Source organism: Osmerus eperlanus, chromosome 21 (assembly GCF_963692335.1).
Source record: "Osmerus eperlanus chromosome 21, fOsmEpe2.1, whole genome shotgun sequence".
NCBI classification, from domain to species: Eukaryota; Metazoa; Chordata; class Actinopteri; order Osmeriformes; family Osmeridae; genus Osmerus; species Osmerus eperlanus.
Window position 1 is genome coordinate 1,253,607 of NC_085038.1, and position 21,909 is coordinate 1,275,515.

A 21,909-nucleotide genomic window follows, 5' to 3' on the forward strand; every position below is an offset into this window, starting at 1 on the left:
TCCCTGTACTTACTGTAAGTCGCTCTGGATAAGAGCGTCTACTAAATGACTAAATGTAAATGTGATTACGGTATTAACCAGACCTGCTGCTTCAGTGGGTTGGATGATCGCTTGGCAACAGCATGGACATGACATGTTTACTCCAACACAGCCCCTCATTCTCACGCCTTCCTGTCATACGTGGGGGTTTACGCTCAGGGACTGTAGCTTAGCGGTTAGAGATTTTGATTGCAGAGCTGAAGGTCACAGGTTTGAGTTTTCTTCTGTGTGTCACTTTGGATAAAAGTGTGTGCTAAATGAATACATTATTGTAGTACTTTATTTCGTGGTGAAAAACCCTTTCATTCCGAGAGAGTGGGGTACGTAATTTACATTTAGTTTATCTGGTTACAATGAGGACTTATTTAAAACATACAGTACCTATAGTCCCTCTACATCCACCTGGAAGTAGGTGAAATGAATTGCACCTGTGCACTTGGAAATATGTTCTTGGTTCAAAGCATGAATGAGGTTGATTATTGAGACTTGAAGGCCATCTAGAGGTAGAGTGAAGAACTGCAGGTAACAAAAGAATAATCAGAAAGTTGATTAATATTGACTCAAGACAAAAAAGTCCATATAACGTTGGATATATGGAATAATGAAGTTGTTAATTCCATAATGCATAAAAACATGAAATAAGACTATTGTCCATATATATTTTTATTTTCAAAGGCTGATAATTTGGGGAAAATATTAGGAGAAAAAAATGCATACAGATGAAGGTCAACAATCAGTCAATTTTAAATGAGACTGAAAGAATCTTAAACAAACCTAACGAATTACAACTACTGTACCTGCACTTCCGGGATCGTGTGTCCACAACAAAGCGTTTACGTGTGAAAACACATCAAGCACTTTGTTTTACATCGACAAGCTGTAAATCTACAAGAACCATTGATGCAACATGAGTCTTAACATTCAGAACTAGCTCTCTTCTGAACGCTTTGGCAAGCAAACGCAACACGTGTTCTCATTGGCTGAGATGAGTGGGTGATGTCACTAAATGAAGTGTGTGTGTGTGGGGGGGGGGGGGGCATGTGCACAATGTCTCGCTGCACGAGGAGAGGGGGACAAAAGAGAACGGATGGATCTTGTTGTTATGATCAGTGACCTATGCACTTTGTAAAGCTCTCTCTTGGAAGTCGCTTTGGATAAAAGCGTCTGCTAAATGAATAAATGTAAATGGATGAAGGGATGGGTGGAAGGAGGGATGGATGGAAGTATGGAAGTATTGAACGAGAGGGGGAGAGAAAATGAATAGAAAGTCTGGTGATACTGTATGAGGCTTTACATCAGGCTTAGGCGTGCCATCCCCTTGTTTGTGCTAGCGGCTATTCTAGCAGCACTGATCATGTATCAGAGTAAGGCGTCTTCAAAATGTTGAACTGTTAAATGAAATGATATGTACTTCAAGTCTTTCCATAGCTAGCCTAGATATAACAACTTCTAATTATCATAATGTTTGCCATTAATAAATGAGTGAATTGAGGATTGTCTAAGAAGTATAAATGGTCTTATGATTCCTCAAGACAATCTTACTGTTAACAAATATGTCCATTCGTTTTTTTCTTTTTTTTTACAAACGACATGCTATTCACTGTAATATACCAAGTTATTCAACATTATTATCAGACAACACAAGAAAAACCACAAAATACAACACAAAAGATTGGACTGGACCTCAAAATCACCTAGATTTGTCATTCGTGCCACTGCCAAATTCAACATGCTACCAATATTAAACTATTTAGAATCACATAGAAACATTTGCAGCAATATATGGTTTAGAAATGTCCATTATAAAAGTTACCCATCGATTTTACTCATTTTGAATAAAATAGAATAATTCTTTGAGACAATAAGTTGTCTAACATCAGCATACTCACAGCCATGTTTAATACTACTTACCCAGCTAAATCAAGGGAACTGTTTGTGCAGAGAGACAACCGTCACCTCAGAAAACTAATTACAGTAGCAATTTAACAAACCTAAATTACAGTAGTTTCTTCACATACATCTTCCACCATTAAACTCACTTGGAAAGATCATCCTCAAGTTTATGTATAGGGTGCCAGTCAATCTGTAACTAAAGTATTTTAGCTGACATGCTCATAAATTCCTGATATCTTGACTTACTGAACCGACAATTTAACTGAAGCGTCCGAAATATTCTCTCCTACCCAAGTGTGTTTTCTGTAGTACCTTTACCTAAAACACTGCAGCTATTTTGGTCAGGCAGGGTGGACACCTCTGCCTTACTGGTTAAGGACCCCTTTGCTTCACTCTCAGCAGCCGAGCGTCCAGGAAGCTCCTTCCTGCTCCAGTGGTTCTGAGTGCGTGTCTGTTGATGCAGTTCCACAGTCTCGCCACAGGGGGCAGTGTTGCCCTCCCAGGTGGAGGAGGAGCTTGCGGTGTCTGTGGGCTCTACTGAGTCATATCCTCCGTGGTGGCAGCCATTTTGTCCACCAGGCTGAGGGTGGAGGTCTGTGTGTGGTGGCTTGGCGGAGAGGTGGGGCTGCTCCTCGACTGTTGTGAGTGTGTCTCTCTCTAGGCTGGGGAGGGAGGGGGTTTCACTATGGGGGTTTGCGGGGGGTGGGGCCCTTATAGAACTGGCCATGTGATAATACTCTGTACTTGGGTGGTAGTAAGACTTGACGGTGGTGTAGTTGGAGGGTGTGTTTCTAGAGAACCCTAACACAGAGGAGAGAGGAACCACTTCTGTGTGAGAGACCGGGGGAACAGTGGAACCTTCATCTGAACCCTCCCAGTTCTCCTCCTCTTCCTCATCTCCCTCCTCTTCCTCGCTTGTTTCAAGGCTGTGGGTGCTGCAGTCTGAAAGACCGCTGCATAAACTGCTGCCGTCCTCATCATCATCATCCTCATACTCCTCTTCATCATCCTCCTCGTCATTATCATCATCATCCTCTTCCTCCTCCTCCTCCATGTGCTGGTCCGTCTCGTTGGCGGTCTGCAGGTGCATTATGGGATTCCGCGGCGCCACGTCCGTCAGATGGTACTGCAGGCTGCGCTGAGCGGAGGCGGGGTCTCCGTGGTAACCGTTGCCGTTGGGCGTCTGTGGCGCGGCCGGCTGGTGCTGCAGCTCGATGCTGCTCTCCAGCTGCAGCTTCATGATGGTGTGCAGGAAGTGCGTGCGCACGCGGACCGGGTTGAACTCCACCCTGCCCGTGGCGTTGCTGCAGCCCTCCTTACTGCAGCCGCAGGGGAACGACATGCGGTCCACCTGCACATGCCAAACACCACACGTTAGAACACGCAGCTGCCGTGTACATCACCAGCACATGTTATAACACAGCTATACATCACCAGCACATGTTATAACACAGCTATACATCACTAGCACGTGTTATAACACAGCTATACATCACTAGCACGTGTTATAACACAGCTATACATCACTAGCACGTGTTATAACACAGCTATACATAACCAGCACGTGTTATAACACAGCTGTACATCACCAGCACGTGTTATAACACAGCTGTACATCACCAGCACGTGTTATAACACAGCTGTACATCACTAGCACGTGTTATAACACAGCTGTACATCACCAGCACGTGTTATAACACAGCTGTACATCACCAGCACGTGTTATAACACAGCTCTACATCACCAGCTGTACAACACAGCTATACATCACTAGCACGTGTTATAACACAGCTATACATAACCAACACGTGTTATAACACAGCTATACATCACCAACACGTGTTATAACACAGCTGTACATCACCAGCACATGTTATTATAACACAGCTATACATCACTAGCACGTGTTATAACACAGCTATACATCACCAACACGTGTTATAACACAGCTATACATCACCAACACGTGTTATAACACAGCTATACATCACCAACACGTGTTATAACACAGCTGTACATCACCAGCACATGTTATAACACAGCTGTACATCACTAGCACGTTATAATACAGCTATACATCACCAGCACATGTTATAACACAGCTATACATCACCAACACGTGTTATAACACAGCTATACATCCCTAGTATATGTTATAAGACAGCTATATATCACTAACACGTGTTATAATACACATTATAACTAGCCAGACATCGTGCAGAACAATGATTTACTACTCATTACTACGTTATAACACAGACACAGATAGACACTGCATGCCTAACTCATGTTAGAACACTTCTGCACACCACACACCTCACACCACACACACACTACACACCACACACCCCCACACAACCCACACACATCCCCCACACACACACAGATATATGGAAGTACTGGACGGCTCTCACCACTGCTCCATTTACCTGGCACTTGATGCCGGCCAGGCTGCAAGCGCAGGTGCGGGGGTCACAGCGCCCCCTGCAGTCACAGCCGCACTCCTCCCTGGAGACGCGGAGGGCCCGGAGGTCCTGCTTCTCCTCCACGTCGATGCGGCGCACCCCCGATGCCCTCAGCAGCGCGCGGCGCCTCCTGGTGGTCAGAGGCTGCAGGAAGAAGTAATCATCCACCTCTGTGTTGTCCAGGTCGATGTCCTCCTCCGAGATGTCGTCCAGCGTCAGGGACTCGGCCTGCTCCGAGGAGACCGTGTTGTTCTTGGTGAGCTGGGGGTCAGGGGTGAAAGGTTGAAGGTCAGATCAGAGCGTTATCGGGTTAGGTACGGGTGCTGATCAGCAGGAGAATCTGGGACTTTTTGAAAGAACTTTTGAAAGGTTGAAAAAATATTTTGAAAAAGGTTTTTGAAAAAAAGTTCTGAAAGGTTGAACAAATATATTTTTCAAAAGGTTTTGAAAGTTAAAAAAACTGTGGCATCATTGACGAGTACTTGATGAGGACTCTGCTGTACTCTATTGTACTCTGCTCTGCTTTAATCTTCTCTGTTCCTCTCTCGTTTCCTTTCACTGTGTGTGAAAAAGTGGATGATTATGATGTTGAACTATTCCACATAAGTGTGTCTTCTGGCTGAAGTCTGGTCGGTGTCTGAAAATATGGCTGGGTTGCCACGGGCTACCTTCTTCTGCAATTTGGGCAGCAGGAAAAGGACAGGCAGCTAAATTGAAGCCTCTTAATAGCACTTATATAAATTATTCATAAAACGCATAGTATAACACTGGAGCTACAGTGGGTCCCTGACTGCTGTTAAACATTCACAGAACTGGAGAGGGGTTTGGTGGCTAGCCTCTAAAAAATAATTTATTTAATATATATTTTTTAATTGTATTAATCTGTATAATCATTCATCAATGTCATGAACTTAATTTTATTTCTTATAAAAGGGTATAAGGCAGGAAAGGTCATGACCCCGACATGGATGAACAGTGCAGGACTCCAGCTCTTCCCCGGCAGACACACACACACCACACACATTCAAATAAACCACACACACATTGTAATACACCACACACACACACACACGGCCCCCTCCCTGGCGGCCCGACACGACTCACCTTCAGCCTGATGGAGTTGAGTTTCTCCTGCTTGAGGTGTTCCCTCAGCAGGTCCCTGTGGCTCCTCTCCTGCTCCAAGGCAAACTCCCCCAGGCTGTAGCGCCTGACCCAGCTGTGCCGCGTGGACATGCCCAGCGTGCTGCCCCCCTGCGTGGGCACGCTGGTGAAGCCCTGCCGCCGGAGGAAGTAGAACACCGTCACGCCCTCGAAACGCACGCAGCGCCCTCGCATCCGCTTCTCCCTCCTCAGAGAGGACGAGGCTGGGGGAGGGGACGGGGAGGGACAGGGGGAGGGTTAGGGGGGAAATGAGGGCAAGAGGAAGGGGGGAAGAGGATGGGGAAATTCCCCCAGAATGAGACAGAGAAACAGACAGAACGAGAAGAAGAGAGACAAGAGAGATGGATAAAAGAGAGAGACAGACAGACATGGTTGTCTAGTCTGAGAGGGGGCCAGAGGGTCTAACTTACCTGAGAGGGGAGGGGCCAGAGGGTCTAACTTACCTGAGAGGGGAGGGGCCAGAGGGTCTAACTCACCTGAGAGGGGAGGGGCCAGAGGGTCTAACTCACCTGAGAGGGGAGGGGCCAGAGGGTCTAACTCACCCGAGAGGGGAGGGGCCAGAGGGTCTAACTCACCCGAGAGGGGGCCAGAGGGTCCAGGGTTCACACTGTCGCTGCTGTTTCCGCTGTCGCTGCCCCCTGACACCTCGTCATCAACCCCCAGCAGAGACAGACAGGGGGAGGGGCCTTCCACCGCCTCGAATTTCCTCTTCAGTATGCCAGTCATCTCCAAGCTCCGCCCACCGTCAGCCCTACGACGACACAGATGTCAGGAAGACAGGAGCCTCTGGCTGGAGAACGCACAGGCCCATGTGCTGAGAAACAGGAGGTAGTGTGTGTGTGTGTGTATCTGTCTATCTATCTGTCTGTCTGTCTGTTTGTCTGTCTGTATATCATTCAAATAAATCCTTTGTTTATTCGAATTTATATAAAACGATATATTTTATATGAACAGTAGAAAGTATGATAGGTTATGGCTGTAATATAACATTACACCAAAGCACCGATGCACATACAGTATAAAATCGAGTGTGTGTCCACATTCGTAGAGAGTTTGATTTAATGAAAAGAACAGATGTTTCAGAATCACGCCCCCCCCCCCCCCCCCCAACACCTACACACACACACACATACGCATACACACTCATATGTTTTGACATTTGGCTGCATCAAAAGAACCTGTAGAAAAACAAGGACAAAAAAAGGACTTGTTTTCACAGTATATTTGCTTTGCGTGTGTGTGTGTGTGTGTGTGTGTGAGAGAGAGAGAGGCGACAGACAGATGGTAAGCTACACAATTAATTTTGAAGGTCTTTTACATGGTACCTTGAATGCTAATGATAGCTTACAAACTTAAACTGTGCTATTCAACAGAAGATTGAGGATTGGATACGTACAGTTAAACCATGACTTTGAGGTTGTGGCCAGATTCTCTTCAGAGATATACTTCCCCAAACCATTTAGGGAGAGGGTTAACAACAAGACAAAACAAAACCCTAACAAAGTCTCCTTCATTAGTAGCTTGCTAATCCCTCCTTACACTGGCCTGACAACCCTGGGTGTGGATATGTGTATGATTCTCCTGCACTCACCGTTGGAGCGCTGCACATCTATATTCCTACAACACCCACAATGCACTGCTCTGCTTCCTCTGATACCAGGTGTCCTTGGTACGGTTACTATGGAGATGCGTTCGGCAAAAGCAGAAAATCTAAAATGTTCAGTAAACCAGCCCTGCCTGTGTTGTTTGGATATTAGAGATCTAAACATACAGACTGGAACTTCCCCGAAGGCCAAATAGAAAACCGTGTGGTTGAGCTGTATCAGGAGGACGCTGGTTTGACCAGGGGGCTGCCTCTCCCAAGCGCTGAGGAGCAGTGACCAGTGGTCTGTCTGTGGGGAGGTTTATGGATAAATCAGTCTGGTGAATGAATCAAGTGTAAACTGTAACTGCCGTTCAACACCATCAGAAGCAGGAGGGTTGTCCTGATGTGAACTGAGACTGTATGAAAGTAAATGACATCATGCAGCAGAACAGTCCCTCTGTCTCTCTCTCTCCCCTCTCTCTTTCCTCCCTTATGTATCTCTCTCCCCTCTCTCTCTCACTCTCTTTCTCTGTCTCTCTCTCCCCTGTCTCTCTCTCTCCTCTCTCTCTTCCTCTCTCTACCTTGTTCCTCTCTTTCTCTTTACATTATCCATATATCTTTGTTTCTCTCTCTTTCCCTCTCTCCCATCCTCTCCTCTCCATCCCTCTCTCTCTCTCTCTCTCTCTCCATCCCTCTCTCTCTGTTTTCCCTGATTAATTTTTCATGTCTTATCCTCTGTGACTTCCTGTCCCAGCAAAATCCCTCTCTCCCTCCTCTCTGCTGTCGCTCTGCTGTCGCTCTGCTGTCTCTCTCCCTCCTCCCTCTCTCTGCCCTCTCCTCTCCAGTAGAAACAGAGAGATGCAGGAGATTCTGTACCGTGGCCCAGGCTTGCAGCACTATCCTCGAGAGCAGAGGAAACAAAGAGTTAACACCACGCATAGATCCTATCAGAGGGTTACCCTGTCTACAGCACACTCCTAGCTCTCGCTGAGTTCCCCCAACACACACATTGACTGTATATACACACACACACATACAAAATATATTTCCCTAACATCGCCCTATACTGTAATACAATAAGCACATCGTTTACATAAGGCTATAGGATAATCTAATTATCAATCGTAAATTCGCAAGGTGTCCAGGTAACTTAATAACCCCGCCACACACAGAACCGCCCCCAGTGACCCAACCACCACTGACCTGCAGACGTTCTGCTCCTCGAGGTTGAAACAGGAAGTACCTCAGTCTGTCAGTTGTGGTCTGAGCGGTCTCTTAGGGCAGAGCCCCTGGTGTGTGGGGCTGGCAGCTAGGACTGCGAGCCTGCCTCTCTCTGGGCTCAGCAGAGATGTGGATCCAGCCAGCCTCTCTCTGCTGTCTCGTCCTGCTCTATTGTTTAGAACTGAGAGCCTCTCTCTCCCTTGCTCGCTCTCCTTTCCACAGACAAGCACACACACACACACTCACCACCTCCCTCTCTCTCACACTCCCTCCCTACTCCCCCCTCCCCCCACACTCTCCTCTCACTGCCTTTTTATCTGGCGTTTTTGCAGTCTGCTCTCTCCCTCTCTCTTTTTCCTCTTTCTTTCCTCTCCCTCTCTCCCTCCCTCCCTCTCCCCCTCCCTCCCTCACTACCAGACTCGTTAGCTGCTGCCTGCTGAGGCGCTGGAGCCTGACTGGGGTGGAGGAAGTCCTTGGAGATCACACAGACACAGAGAGAGAGAGACATAGAGAGAGAAAGAGAGGGGAGTAAGAGAGAGAGACCAACATACAGAGACAGACAGAGAGGGGAAAGAGAGAGAAACAGAGAGAGGGGAAAGAGAGACAGACAGAGAGAGAGAAAAGGGAGACAGAAAGAAAGAGAAACAGAGGGGGGGAAAAACAGAGCTGAACAGAAAGATAGAGAGGAAAGACAGAGGAGATGGAGGAGAGGGATACAGCATAACTAAAGCTCTTTCTCTCCTACGTACTGCAGAGGATCATCTGTCCATGAGGCCTGCAGTTCGTAGCATGGACATGAATGAGCAGGAGCTTAGCATGCTACATGCTAGCACCAAACACAATGACTGCTGAGCATTAGGCCCACTGTCAGCTAGCTGTCAGCTAGACACACATAAAGAGAGATGGAAATCCAGGATGACCATCGGCTCCGCTTTGATCTTTTATCCATCCTCTTTCTAGGAGGCCCTAACGCCTCCTCCTCTCCTCCTCTCCGCTTCTCTCCTCCTCTCTGTTTCTCTCTCCTCCTCTCTGTTTCTCTCTCCTCCTCTGTTTCTCTCTCTTCCTCTCTGTTTCTCTATTGTCCTCTCCTCCTCTCTGCTTCTCCTCCTCTCCTTCTCTATGTTTCTCTCTTCTCAATGCCTCCTCTGTGTCCTGGCTGTGCTCCTGGATGGATGTGGTTATTGTATGATCCATTACTGCAGCTTCTCCACTGACATCACACCTCTCTGGGATGAATTAGCTGTCGCGGCTATGCTAGCTAGCTAGCCCCCATTCAGCTTGAGGCCAGGGATACCTAATGTAGTCACACGGACAAACACACGCACAGCAGCCTGCAGCGAGTGGAGAGCAGGTACAGAGGTTATTGATCTGGTCCTCTGGGGGGAGGGGGGTGCAGTACCTGAGGGGTGGCCGCAAAGCCGTTTCAGTTTCTCCCTGAAACGGCTTTGCGGCCATGATGGAGGTACGAGAGACCAGCCTGAGAGAAGAGTCTAGAACATCTCTGGGGACCCAGAGGACGAGGTGGAGAATGACTCAACACAGCCATTCAGATGTGCTGTCGTCACAACCTGAGCACATAGGCCGAGAGAGAGAGAGAGAGAGAGAGAGAGAGAGAGAGAGAGAGAGAGAGAGAGAGCAAGGGACAGAGAGAGAGAGAGAGAGAGAGAGAGCGAGCAAGGGACAGAGAGAGAGAGAGAGAGAGAGAGAGAGAGAGAGAGAGAGAGAGAGAGAGAGAGAGAGAGAGAGAGAGAGAGAGAGAGAGAGAGAGAGAGAGAGCAAGGGACAGAGAGAGTGAGAGAGAGAGAGAGCAAGGGACAGAGAGAGAGTGAGAGAGTGAGAGAGAGGTAGAGAGACAGAGAGAGACACTGCAGTTGACCTTCAGTTATCCCATCCAACCAGGAAATTTAATAATCTTTAGAGAAAAATGAGTCCTTGGAAGGCGAACAGGCACCACTTTCACTCTCCTCTGTATTTCAACGTGGTGGTTAGCTAGCTAGCGACTACAGCCTCTTTGTCCAAAGACTGTTGCTATGGCGATGCCAGGTTTAGAACCCTAGTCTGTCTAACATGACACACCACAACACAAACACTGTACCTGAACCAGAAACACCTTTAACTTTGAGACACTGTAGGTTACCACTGCACATCATTAAACTGAGTGTATTATGAGTTTATTATTATTAAGAGCGTCTGCTAAATGACTAAATGTAAATTATAGGTCTTGTTGTCAGGAAAAACCTGTAAAAAACTACAAAGCGATGCGTTTGGGTGAGCCCAAATAACGCGTTCTGACAATAGTCATACAGGAAAAAGGAAAACCTTTGGTTGTTGTAAATGACAATTCCGGAATAGAGACATGCGTAAGGCATCAGCTGGAGGGGGCCCACTGAATAGTTTCCCTGAACATTTAATACCAAGGTGGAAGAATTCTCTCTGTCTTTTTCTACATTTCTCCCTCACTTTCCCTCTCTGTATTAGCCTGCTGGCTCTGTGGTTGAACCAGGTAAAGGCAGGAAGCTGTCCTTATAAACACCTCCGTACAGGATTCCATGTATGGGTAACTAGTACTGTACATAACGTATATATATACACACACATTAGCTAGTACTGTATATAACCAGTGTATATATATATGCATGGTTAACTACTACTGTATATAACCAGTGTATTTACTAGTACTGTATATCCTGGTGAGTCATCTGGAGGGCCTGGTCTGGGTGGTGAGGTAGTGTTTAGAAGCTGCTGTGTTGCTAGCTTGGTCTGAGGAGCACTATTCTGGAGATGGAAAGAACATTCCAATCAGCTGCCATGGCAACCTGCCACGGAAGGGGGGGGGGGAGCGCGGAGGGGGGGAGGGAGGGAGGGAGGGAGGGGGGGGGGTTGGGGTGGTCGGGGGCTCTCTGCTAGCACTAAAGCTGAAACATGAGGTACTTGGCTGAAGGGATGAGATCTACTTTCTCACAAAGGAACATCATTGTGCTGGTTCATGGAAACTGCAAATGGACCTGGGTGCTGAGCACCACTCACACACAACTGAATAAGGATGTAAATGCAGGCCTGCACAGTCGGCGAGGATAACATGGCTTCAAATCGGCTAGTGGCGTCAGACACACAGGACACTGGAAATAACATGAACACTAGTCGCTAAGCATTTGGGATGTATTAAAGTACTGTTTATTTACCGTACACATTTTGTCTTACCGTCTTTGCAACGCATTCATAAATTTCCTGAATAGAGCATCTGAACACTGTTTCTAAGCTAATCCATATTCTATTACTAACCGCTTTAGACTGTGATACTGCATTTATCATGAAAAGATTAAGCATTAAGCATTTGTTGATAATCGCTTCATACAGAATAATCCCAGGGATATTATCATGATTAAAACCCTACTGTCATTTGCATAATCCACATGGATTCTTCATACAGTGTGAGCTGTGTCATCAGCCTCAACGTGTGTGAGATACACACTGACTGTTGAGAATGCTGACAGATTGCAAATCAAGCTGTGTGTGTGTGTGTGTGCGCTCACGCACAACTCAAAAATGCACATACAATCATTGAGATATACAGCCATGTGCTGAATTATTAAATAATTAATGTAAATATAAATACATGAAAAAATATCTAATATTTTTCCACATCGGGATATACCACCCAAAGCTTGTGCACAGCCTACCAGACTTCTAACCAGGTGTGGAATTTCATCCCATGTGAGAATGTGTGTATCTGGGTGGGTACTGGAGGTTCGAATCCCCCCTCTGCACGTCGCTATTGATAAAACCCCTTGCTAAATGTCCCCTGTCTTATTCTACCAGTGTGAGCTAGTTCCTCAGCCCTGAGGGGGGATCCTCTCCTCCGGTGCTCCTGAGGGGGGATCCTCTCCTCCAGTGCTCCTGAGGGGGGATCCTCTCCTCCAGTGCTCTTTCCACAACCTCCTCAGCAGCTCCTTGCTCTGGCTCGAGTGCCGGAGGAGCGGTTAGCAGGACAGACTGACATGATGGGAGTCGTAAGGTTTCATCTCCAGCATGGAGAGAGCGTTGGTGTCGGCAGAGCACCAACACACCGGCTTCTACTTATTGTGTGTGTGCGTGTGTGTGTGTGTGTGTGCGCGTGTGAGTGTGTGTGTGCATGTGTGTATGAAAACACATGGAGGAGTGTGATGATTGGGTTGGGTACTGCAGGTTTGTTTGTTCTCTTTAGGAGCTAAGCCTTGGACATTCACTAGATATCCACCACACACACACACACAACTTGAAAGATAGATTGACACCTACCTTAAATGCTGGAGGATCCAATAAGTGTGTAGGCTTTAAAAGGTCTCTGGCCTAAATAAAAATACATTTAAAAAGTACCTGTTATTGAATGCACACCTAGGTAACAGATGATGTTACTATGTCACTGGTAGAGTGAGACGTGTAGATGATCATTTTGGTTGAGGGGAAACACAGCAACGCTGTTTGGGGTAAACTGAGAGCAAGACAGGGACTTCACCATCTCTCTGGTGATAGATAATTGGTTCCCAAGGGATTTACAAGAGGGTTCTATATATTCTGCTGTAGAATAATGCTCTCTGACCCATATCCTTCTTCTGTGTGTGTGTGTGTGTGTGTGTGTGTGTGTGTGTGTGTGTGTGTGTGTGTGTGCGTGTGTGTGTGTGTGTGTCAGTTTTGTATTAATTATAATTGTAGTAAAGAATAAAAACAACAAAAAAACACAGTTGAGCAACTTCAAAACACACAAAACGTGTACATTTATAAAGGTAGGCTAAATTTAGCATGTCCTCCTCTAATTCAATGTGAACTTTGCTTTGTGTGTAGACTATTTTTCTGGTCGTCCCATTAGCTTTTAACAAGACGATTGTAATCTAGTTCTTTTATGCTTGCAGAATGGCCGTTGAGGCAGAGAAAGTCTTACCGTTATTAACATCACTTACCAATCATCTTTTCAAACCATGACTGTATCTTGCAGATGCGCGTCCGTCATTAGCGATCGCAGCCCACCCTGGTAAATGGTTGGATCAATAAATCGACACAGTAAATGTCTGCAAGGTTCGTTGCACGTTTATGATCAAAATTGCTAGACTAATTATACACTGCGGTTTTAGATACAACTGCAAATGTTGCACATGAATGAGAAACGCTTCAAATGCCGCGGTGGATGTTGCACACTCCCATAAAACGGAGCCGGTGTATCGGTTGCGCGAACTGACGCTGGAGATGAGAAAGCTGGAGAACGTGACTGCGGTTAGCCAATCCCTTTCAGTTGAATTAACTCATGTGCGGCCGATGCAAATCGTACGGAAATTCATTGATTTCCTCAAAAATCTATGAAGGCTAACGGAATCGATGCCGTTTGTATTTTTATATTTCAGTAATTAGGCTATACAAATTAAATGTATGATATGTAGCCTGACGGTCTGTGGAGTCCACTTTATTGCAGAAAATACTGGTAATTTAGAGTAAAATGTTAGAAGTTAGAGAAAGAGAGAGGACGAGGAGTGTGTGTGTGTGAGAGAGAGAAAGAGAGAGAGAGAGAGAGAGAGAGAGAGAGAGGGGGGGGGGGGGTGGCAGAAGCTGAAATGTATAACATTTAATTTCAACAGTAGATGGCGCAAACGTACAACTGACTACTCAAACACCAGTAAAACAAACGAGTCACCCGAACTTTTCCGTTGCCTAGTTTTGTAATCTGACTTTTGAAAGATGAATTGTTATAGTTCCGGTTGTTACAACTGCATCATGAGAACTTCGTGTTTTACAAAGTAAAACAAATGAATCGATCTAATGGATTTATCTAGCTGTTACCAAACTGGAGCTATCACTTTAAAACTCGGCGTGTTGTCATTTGTGAGTAATGTGAGCAAAACGTTTCAGAGTCACTTTTTCCAGGAGCAGCGAGGTGGTCCGGCAGAAGCCATCTGGCGTTGTGTTTAAGAAAGATTCTGCGAAGATCTGCGAGCCAAACCACTACTTTAAGAATTTAAATAAGGCTTTGGTGATGCTGTTCAGCACTGAGATATGAAGACAGGCGATGTAGAAGCTCCACATAGTCTAACATCCAACAGCTGGTCTACACGCTCCTGATCCGTGTTTTTTACTTCTAAAAAAAGTCGTTCTCCCAGTTATGTAAAAGTTAGTTAGTTAGTCGTTCTCCCAGTTATGTAAAAGTTAGTTAGTTAGTCGTTCTCCCAGTTATGTAAAATATAGCTACTTTTGTATGTTTGCTGCATCGACCACACACCCAACAATATAATATATGGGCTCAATAAGAACTGTGGTTCAAATCAGGGGCCGTCCTTATTCCCTGCCAGGTCAGAAGTGAAGGATATATACACCCATCCTGAATGTTCAAGCCAGAAATTACACTTCCCTTTCTCATGAAACATCGTAGGAAACTGGATTTTTGTAGTTTGTCAACAAGCGATGATTCATTTAGTTGTTCTGAATTCCCACCGTAGTTTGGATGTGCCATGATTACAAATGACTGTACAAGTATGTGTGTGACGGCCCCTGGCCACTAGGACTGGAATGCTGTCAAGATATGTTGATTTATAGCTTGGTATTTTAAGGCTTTTTCCATGAGAATTAGGAGGCCTATACCACTCTAGACAGATGGCAACATTAGTTTTGGATACGATGCAAACGAACACTCCAGTAAGCATACATATCCTGTCTTGTGGTACACTCTGTAAAGATATAAGTTGTCGGATACGACAAGTATTGCTTCGTAATTGCGTCATCCGTGTGTGTGTGAGAGAGATAACACCAGTAAGATGAGAGTACCCCAGGTAGATGAAGGAACCAGCTGAAAGTGAGTCCCAGATCTTTGGCCTGCACTGAATTATATATTTGCCGCAAGACTACAAAGGAGCTATACTATGTCTCCTAAGTACTATCTGATGGATCTATCGTGGCTGTTCATTCATTACGGTCAGGTGATCGCTCTCTCTGAATGACTGCATCACTGTCTTGAATGTCTGTACTCATGAACCAGACTCACTAATTGACCTGTAACAGTAACTACAAGCTGGCTCACGTTCTACCTCTGCTTTCGTCAGCTAGACTCATCTTTCAGATTGCATCTAGCAGCTTTGTTTTTTAACCATATTATTCACCCATATGCTTTATTGGAATGAGAGCATAGAAGGAATGAGAACAGCTGTTGAAGACAAACAGGCCTATGTTTTTAGCTTTGTGTTTATCTACCGTGGCTAATCCTCAGCCTCTAACATGACTGGCACTGCTCAGATGTACATGACCACACGGCTGCTTCCTGTAACGTGTGTGAGAGGGAACGTGATGCAAGATAGATCTGAGAGCTGTGACCCCCCCCTCGACACTCAGGTGGGAGTGTGTGAGGCCAGGGTCTGGCCGTGGGCCTGGTCCCTGTCCCAGCCCAGAGGGCAGGATGCTGAGGAGCCCGCCCCAGGAAGACCTCTCAGCGTCGGGGAAGTGGACAATAAAGGAACCATCACTGGGGCTGGCGAGGGCAGGGGGGTTAATAGTTGCTGAGCTTCCATGATTTGTTCGGGAATAATGGAGTTTCCACCAGCGCTGAGGGCTGCTGGGCGCTGGAGGCAGACAAGCTGACGAGAGCTAGCCCGGACTGCTTCCTGTGACTACCTGGTGTGATTGGACGGGGGGTAATCAAAGAAAGTTTCTGTTGTTTGGTTCTGGGGATCTCACGGTTAAAGTGAGACCTCTCTCTCTTTATTTTTCCCTTTGTCTTTCTGTCTCTCTAGTTTTAAATATATCTATTTCTCACTCTACTTTTTCCTTAGCTCTCTCTCCCTCCCCCAGCCACACCATCTATTCTACTCTCCACCTCCCACCCTCCTTTCTTTCCACCAAATAGTAATGTAGCTGACGTTTCTGTGGTAGGCTTCCAAGACTTGTGTGTTTTCCTGTCTGTGTGAACTTTCTCTCTCTCCGCCCCCTCCAGACTTCCCCTCCAAGGTCTGCCGCCTTGCTCAGCCTGCAGTGTCAGCCTGCTGTGTCTAGAAGCAGTCACTGGGTCACAACAACCGTGACGAACAGAGATCCCCATCAGCTCTCTCCCGTCTCTCTCCATCTTTCTCCCTCTTTCTCCCCCCTCTTTCTCCCCCCTCACTCCACAACTTCCAGCTCTCCTTTCCTCTCTTCCCTTTTCACCTCGCACAAAAGACTTCCCCTCACGAGCGCCTAAAGGGAAGAGGGGGATTCGGTTTCCGCAACAATGGAAATTCAATCAGGAAATGGAGACGTGCCGGTGGCCGCTGCGCCCGGCTCTGTTTCCCCGCATGTCTCGGGGCCGAGGCTAGACGTGGGGGACGATCAGGCGCTGCGAGAGGAGCCGCGGGCCGCCAAGACCATCGAGAAGTTCCACATTCCTCTGGACAGCCTGAAGAGGATGTTTGAGAAGCCCCCTGCTGACAGCACCGTGAGTACGAGAGCTCTGTTTGGTTTATCTGATGTCGGTGGTCTTGGAAGAGGTGGAACGGTGACCTGCAAGTTTCAAACTTTCGTTTGATCCAACTTTGAGGGCAGCGTGATGTCTGGTGTGTTGACAAGCTGTGTTGGTGAGGGTGATTGAGGACTTCTGACAATGTTTATTCATCTGGGATCAGTGTGACAAAAAACTTCAACACTGTTTCTGAGTAACTTTAGCGAGTGACTTCATTGAGGGCTACTCCTGAAATGGACCCATCTCTGGTTTCTGAGCAGTGGTGAGCTGTCAGAGGAAGGACTGTGCCAGGGGCAACTTATCCCGTCACTACCAGCTGAGAAGCAAGTGTGTGTCCTAACTCGCTAGATGAATGACTGCGACGCTTCAGACTTCACACACACTCTGTGCGGCAGTCTGCGTGAGTCAATATCTTACTCAAAGTAGCTCCAAAACAGAAACAACAGTTGCCACTGTCTGACTTTTTGTCATCTCTTTCATGTTTGATCAGTGTTGCTGTCCTGTGTTGTTCACAACACAGTTACAAAGTGGTGGAAAGCATGAGTGAGGTGACCAGACAGAGGTTTGGTGGTCTGGTGGCTGTAGTCATGAGCCAAAGTCTAGCAGGCCTTAAAGCAGCGTCTCCTGTTTGACAAACAGTATTTTCTGAAGGTATCTCAAACGTCGCTAGAAAATACCACAGAAATGGGACTTGGCTTTTGGCACAGGGGCTTTCCACAGCTGGCTGGTTCTGGTCAGAAGTGCTTACGTCTCTTCCACGGCTCTGGTGGAGGCTGGGGTGGAGGCTGGGGTGGAGGCTGGGGTGGAGGCTGGGGTGGAGGCCATTGACTCAGCCTGCAGTTTCACCTCGTGTAACAGCAGGCTGAGATTTACAGGAAAATGTGAGTCTGTTGGAGGAGAACTGGGTTGTTTAGGGGAAAGCCTCCCATTAACTAGATGGACGACAAATGATGCAGTTGACCCAGTTGTTGATGTTGTTTGAAAGCTGTCATGGTCGCTCCCCGTGGATCCATTTCGAGACCATTACTGTTTACTGTTGACCTGATGTGACAGATGGGAGACAGATGGCTGAGTGGTGAGGGAGTTGGGCTAGTAATCTGAAGGTTACCAGTTCGATTCCCGGCCGTGCCAAATGACGTTGTGTCCTTGGGCAAGGCACTTCACCCTACTTGCCTCGGGGGAATGTCCCTGTACTTACTGTAAGTCGCTCTGGATAAGAGCGTCTGCTAAATGACTAAATGTAATGTAATCTACTCAAACACACTCTACTGTTTTTTTATGACATGCAACTGGACTTCTCTACTCTGCTTATTGTGCAATATGATTATCCAAATTCAGATAACATTTTAAGTTCAAAGTCAAATGTCGAAAGCTCCAAAAATAGCAAAAAGACCGTAGTAAGTTCTAGTACAATAGATGTTTTAGTATATGCATACTATATAAAAAAGAAAATACATAATGTAATACTATACTCGACTCTATTTTAACATACTATAACTACAATATTCTACTAAACTCTACTTTACACTCTTAATTTAGGTTTGGTCAGTTTAATTAAATCCCTAAACATGTTGATTGTAATTATGGCATTTTTCAGTACAGAACTCAAATGATTGTATTTTTTGAGCAGCTGTGCTTATTTGTGTTGAATGCAGTGAATGTGTTTCAGCCAGATCACCGTGTAAGACAAGTAATTAAGACTGTGTCTGGGTTCTCCAGTACCCACTCACTTATTTATAAAACACATTCTCAAAGCTTTAGACCTCATAAATGCTCTTGTCTCAAACTGTAGTTCTCGGAGGCTGCCGCGCTGCTGCATTGTGGGACTTGTAGGCAGCAGAGGCCTGGATTCCTCTGGCTTCCAGTGCAGCGTGTGGCTGTACACAGTCATGTCCTGAAGCGAGGGGAACATGACACCATGTTATTTAAGGCCTATTTTTGGGGGGGCTTCATGGTTAAGCTAGGTTTTAAAAAGAAAACCCTGTAATTGTCTTGTGTGGGCTCAGCTGGGGCAGGAGCAGGGCCCAGGGCTGGGAGGCTGTGTCAGGGACGGAGGGCAGAGCAGAGGGGGGTGTGGGTGTGTGGCGAGGCTGGGCCAGACCTGTTCCCCGGAGCAGGATCCAGAGCAGCCTGTAACCCTGCAGGAGGTGGACTCACCACAACACAGACTGAGACATCGCTGTGAACTCATACACGCTACGATAAAAACATTGATTATCGATAAAGACATGCTTTCGAGATGATGGTATTTGCGTTGAAGCTAAAGCTGATGACCCAGCAGAGGCCCTGTCTGATAGACATCACTGAGCTTAGTCTGACTGGAGGAACGAGGAACGCATCGGTCCATGTGGAGATTGGGTTCCTTAGTGGGCAGTTTCCTTAAGCACTGAGTTCATGCTGTTGTTGTTGGAGGCAAGTTTGGAAAACCTTATCAGTCTGTACAAACACTGATAAGAACTGATTCCACAAATCTAATCCCGTCGCTTTTTATTTTTGACTATGTCTGGACACAGCAGGATTTATTCTTGGCATATTGTTATATGTTCCATTTGAAAGATTTCCAATTCTCTGACATGTACTGTCTTTTTTAGCCTGTTGTGTGGTCTGTTGTTCTTTCCTAAATTAAAATGTGTTTGATTACAAAGTGACACATAAGATATCAGAGACAGAATCAAGTATATCTTATTTAACTACATTTTGATTATTTCTTCTCATTATTTATTATTGGACTGTTATGATGTAACCTTCCAACTTAGATTTCTGAATGTAGCCTCGAGGACTGAGTCACAAACACACAGACCTTGACACACACACACACACACAATAACATTGAATGAGAAATTGACTAACTGGGATGGGTACCGGCGGTTCTTCACAAAAAATAAATCTGTCAAACGTCCAGAACGGCCAACATAAAAGCAGACATAGCCCACTACTCAGCATCTACAAATAATCCCTCCTGAAGTCCGACTCGCAGCTCCACATATGAGGATTTGCTGGCTTCGTCATCCATGGACGCTTCACAACGTAAGTGTCTCCAGCCACTCTCTCTACATAACATAACTCCTCCCAAGGTGTCCAGTGTAGCAGCGCACGACTTAACGACAGGTGGGGTCCTTAGCAGGGGGCTCTCGTCTGTCATTTAGGCGTCCCTTTCAAACGCCTGTCTTAGTGGCGAACTGAACAATTTGACAATGAGGAGAGAGTCCTCTCATTGTAAAACAATGTCTCCCGCCTCATTTGTAGGCTCTCTGTAAATGTTTGATGAACTCCAGTATTTCTTCTCTGTGGCATGTTTCATTATTTATCTGGTGACATGCCCGAGACGTCACTGAGACAGTAAGGGATGATTCCCGGGTGGTCTCGAGGCCTGTAGCCAGAGCTCTCTGGCAGAAGGGAAACAAGCCCTCTGTAGAGTTTGCATTAGCTCTGTGTGGCATGTGATGCAATGGTTTATCTCCAGTGTAAACTACTTATTTATCTGGATGAGTGAACAAACCCCTTGGTCCAGGCAGATGAGGTTATGCTTGTGCAATCACTGTGACCCGACTCTCTGAGGAACATCACACACACACACACGTGCGCCACAACCATGAATGCACATGGCTCTGTGCTGTGTGTGGGTTGTAGTTGCTGATGCCTTGCAGTAGGGGGCAGTGTAACATCGTACAGTAACACAGTGTTTGCTGTTGGTTTGTATTTCCTTATACCCACTGGCCCTCAACAGCTTCTATAGGGTCAGCGACAGTGAGGAAAGCTTTTATTTGTTAAATAATTTCTAAATTGTTGTATTTACAGCCATGTTTAAGGAAACTTTTTTTTTGTGGACGTTATGTGTCCCCCTGAGAGGATTGTTTATTGTAGCCTAACATACAATAAAGTTTAAGCTTTTTGTAATATGAATAGGCTTAAAATACACTGAACAAAACAGGTTGCTTTTTGATCAAGTTTGGAAGTACATTTATTGATTTATTGATTCATTAATCTTTACTGACGAAGTGAAATTGAAAGTACTGAGAACACTTGTTAGAGAAGTAGTTTTATATATATAAAAAGGGTTTTCACAATATCTAAAGGTTTCGATTAATAAATTATTCAATCCGAAATCAGATTTCAAAGGCCTGTTATGAATTGTTGATAGGCTAAGCGTCATGAGCATCCTACACCATGTATAATTGATGCTATCCAGACTGAGTAAATAAATAAATATATTTCTGCTGTGCTTATAGCCGACTGCTATAAACACCCCACAATATGACATTGTCATCAAATCATGCGCTCTTTTATTGTTGGTTTATTTTACTCACTGGGAGGTTTTATTTTTGTCAGTTTATTTTTTTGATTTGATCTTGCGTGCGCATTCTCTGAGCTAGCCCACCGTCCGTCCAGACTCTACCGGACCTTCCGACTCTAACTATACGGCCGCTGTTTGACTGATGTGTGTTTAAGTCATGTTAGAAGGCTTCAAATATGACAAGTAGGTGTCCTGCGTGGTAGGACACCTACCGATTTGCGTGCTGTCTGTGTAGATGGTGACCGAGTGAGGTGTCCGTACACATTCGGACGGTGGCATGGGAGGTATGGAATGTACACCGGGGCAGTTTATTTTCATAACTTTGTCTGCTTCTGGATCAAGCTAGGTCTCTCTTGTGCTTCCCGTCAGTCTTTTATACTTAGCGACTCATACTGCAGTGTAGGCCTATTCCTAGGTTAGTTCCCATGTCGCTTCAACAAATTATGCTTACGTGATTACGTCCTTTAGACATTTTTAGGTTGATAATAGGGTCAGTCCACTTCACTTGTGTTTACTGACATTTCCATGACAACCTTTCTTCTCACATTCGACAGCCTGAATGTAACATTTATAATGAAAATATAAATATTTCACAGGATGTTGACACAACTGGATTTCAGAAGACATCTCTATGACAACATCCGAGACATTTAGCTCGACATGTCGCACAACCTGTAGATTAACCAAAAGAGTTCAAAGAAAAAAAACTAAATAGACAGACAGTCAGAATATTAACCCAAATGAATGAACCCAAAAGAACCAAACTACAAGAACACAGCACAAGCTAAACTATTCACCCTCAAGC

General features: G+C 45.7%; 1 protein-coding gene across 3 annotated transcripts; it reads right to left on the reverse strand.

The window, feature by feature from the left end:
• Positions 1 to 1,229: 1,229 nt before the first annotated feature.
• On the reverse strand, positions 1,230 to 13,545 carry LOC134007119 (cysteine/serine-rich nuclear protein 3-like). Of its 3 annotated transcripts, none has more exons than XM_062446292.1 (6): positions 13,302 to 13,545; positions 12,643 to 12,693; positions 6,134 to 6,309; positions 5,502 to 5,761; positions 4,362 to 4,658; positions 1,230 to 3,283 (listed from the first exon to the last, which is right to left on the reverse strand). In XM_062446292.1, exons 3-6 carry the CDS (start codon positions 6,282 to 6,284, stop codon positions 2,219 to 2,221), a joined length of 1,773 nt encoding a protein of 590 aa, XP_062302276.1. In that variant the 5' UTR covers positions 6,285 to 6,309; positions 12,643 to 12,693; positions 13,302 to 13,545; the 3' UTR covers positions 1,230 to 2,218. The 3 variants fall into 3 exon arrangements, with proteins under 3 accessions (XP_062302276.1, XP_062302274.1, XP_062302275.1); XM_062446290.1 differs by having other exon boundaries at positions 4,347 to 4,658; XM_062446291.1 differs by lacking the exons at positions 12,643 to 12,693; positions 13,302 to 13,545 and adding an exon at positions 8,347 to 8,604 and having other exon boundaries at positions 4,347 to 4,658.
• Positions 13,546 to 21,909: the final 8,364 nt, after the last annotated feature.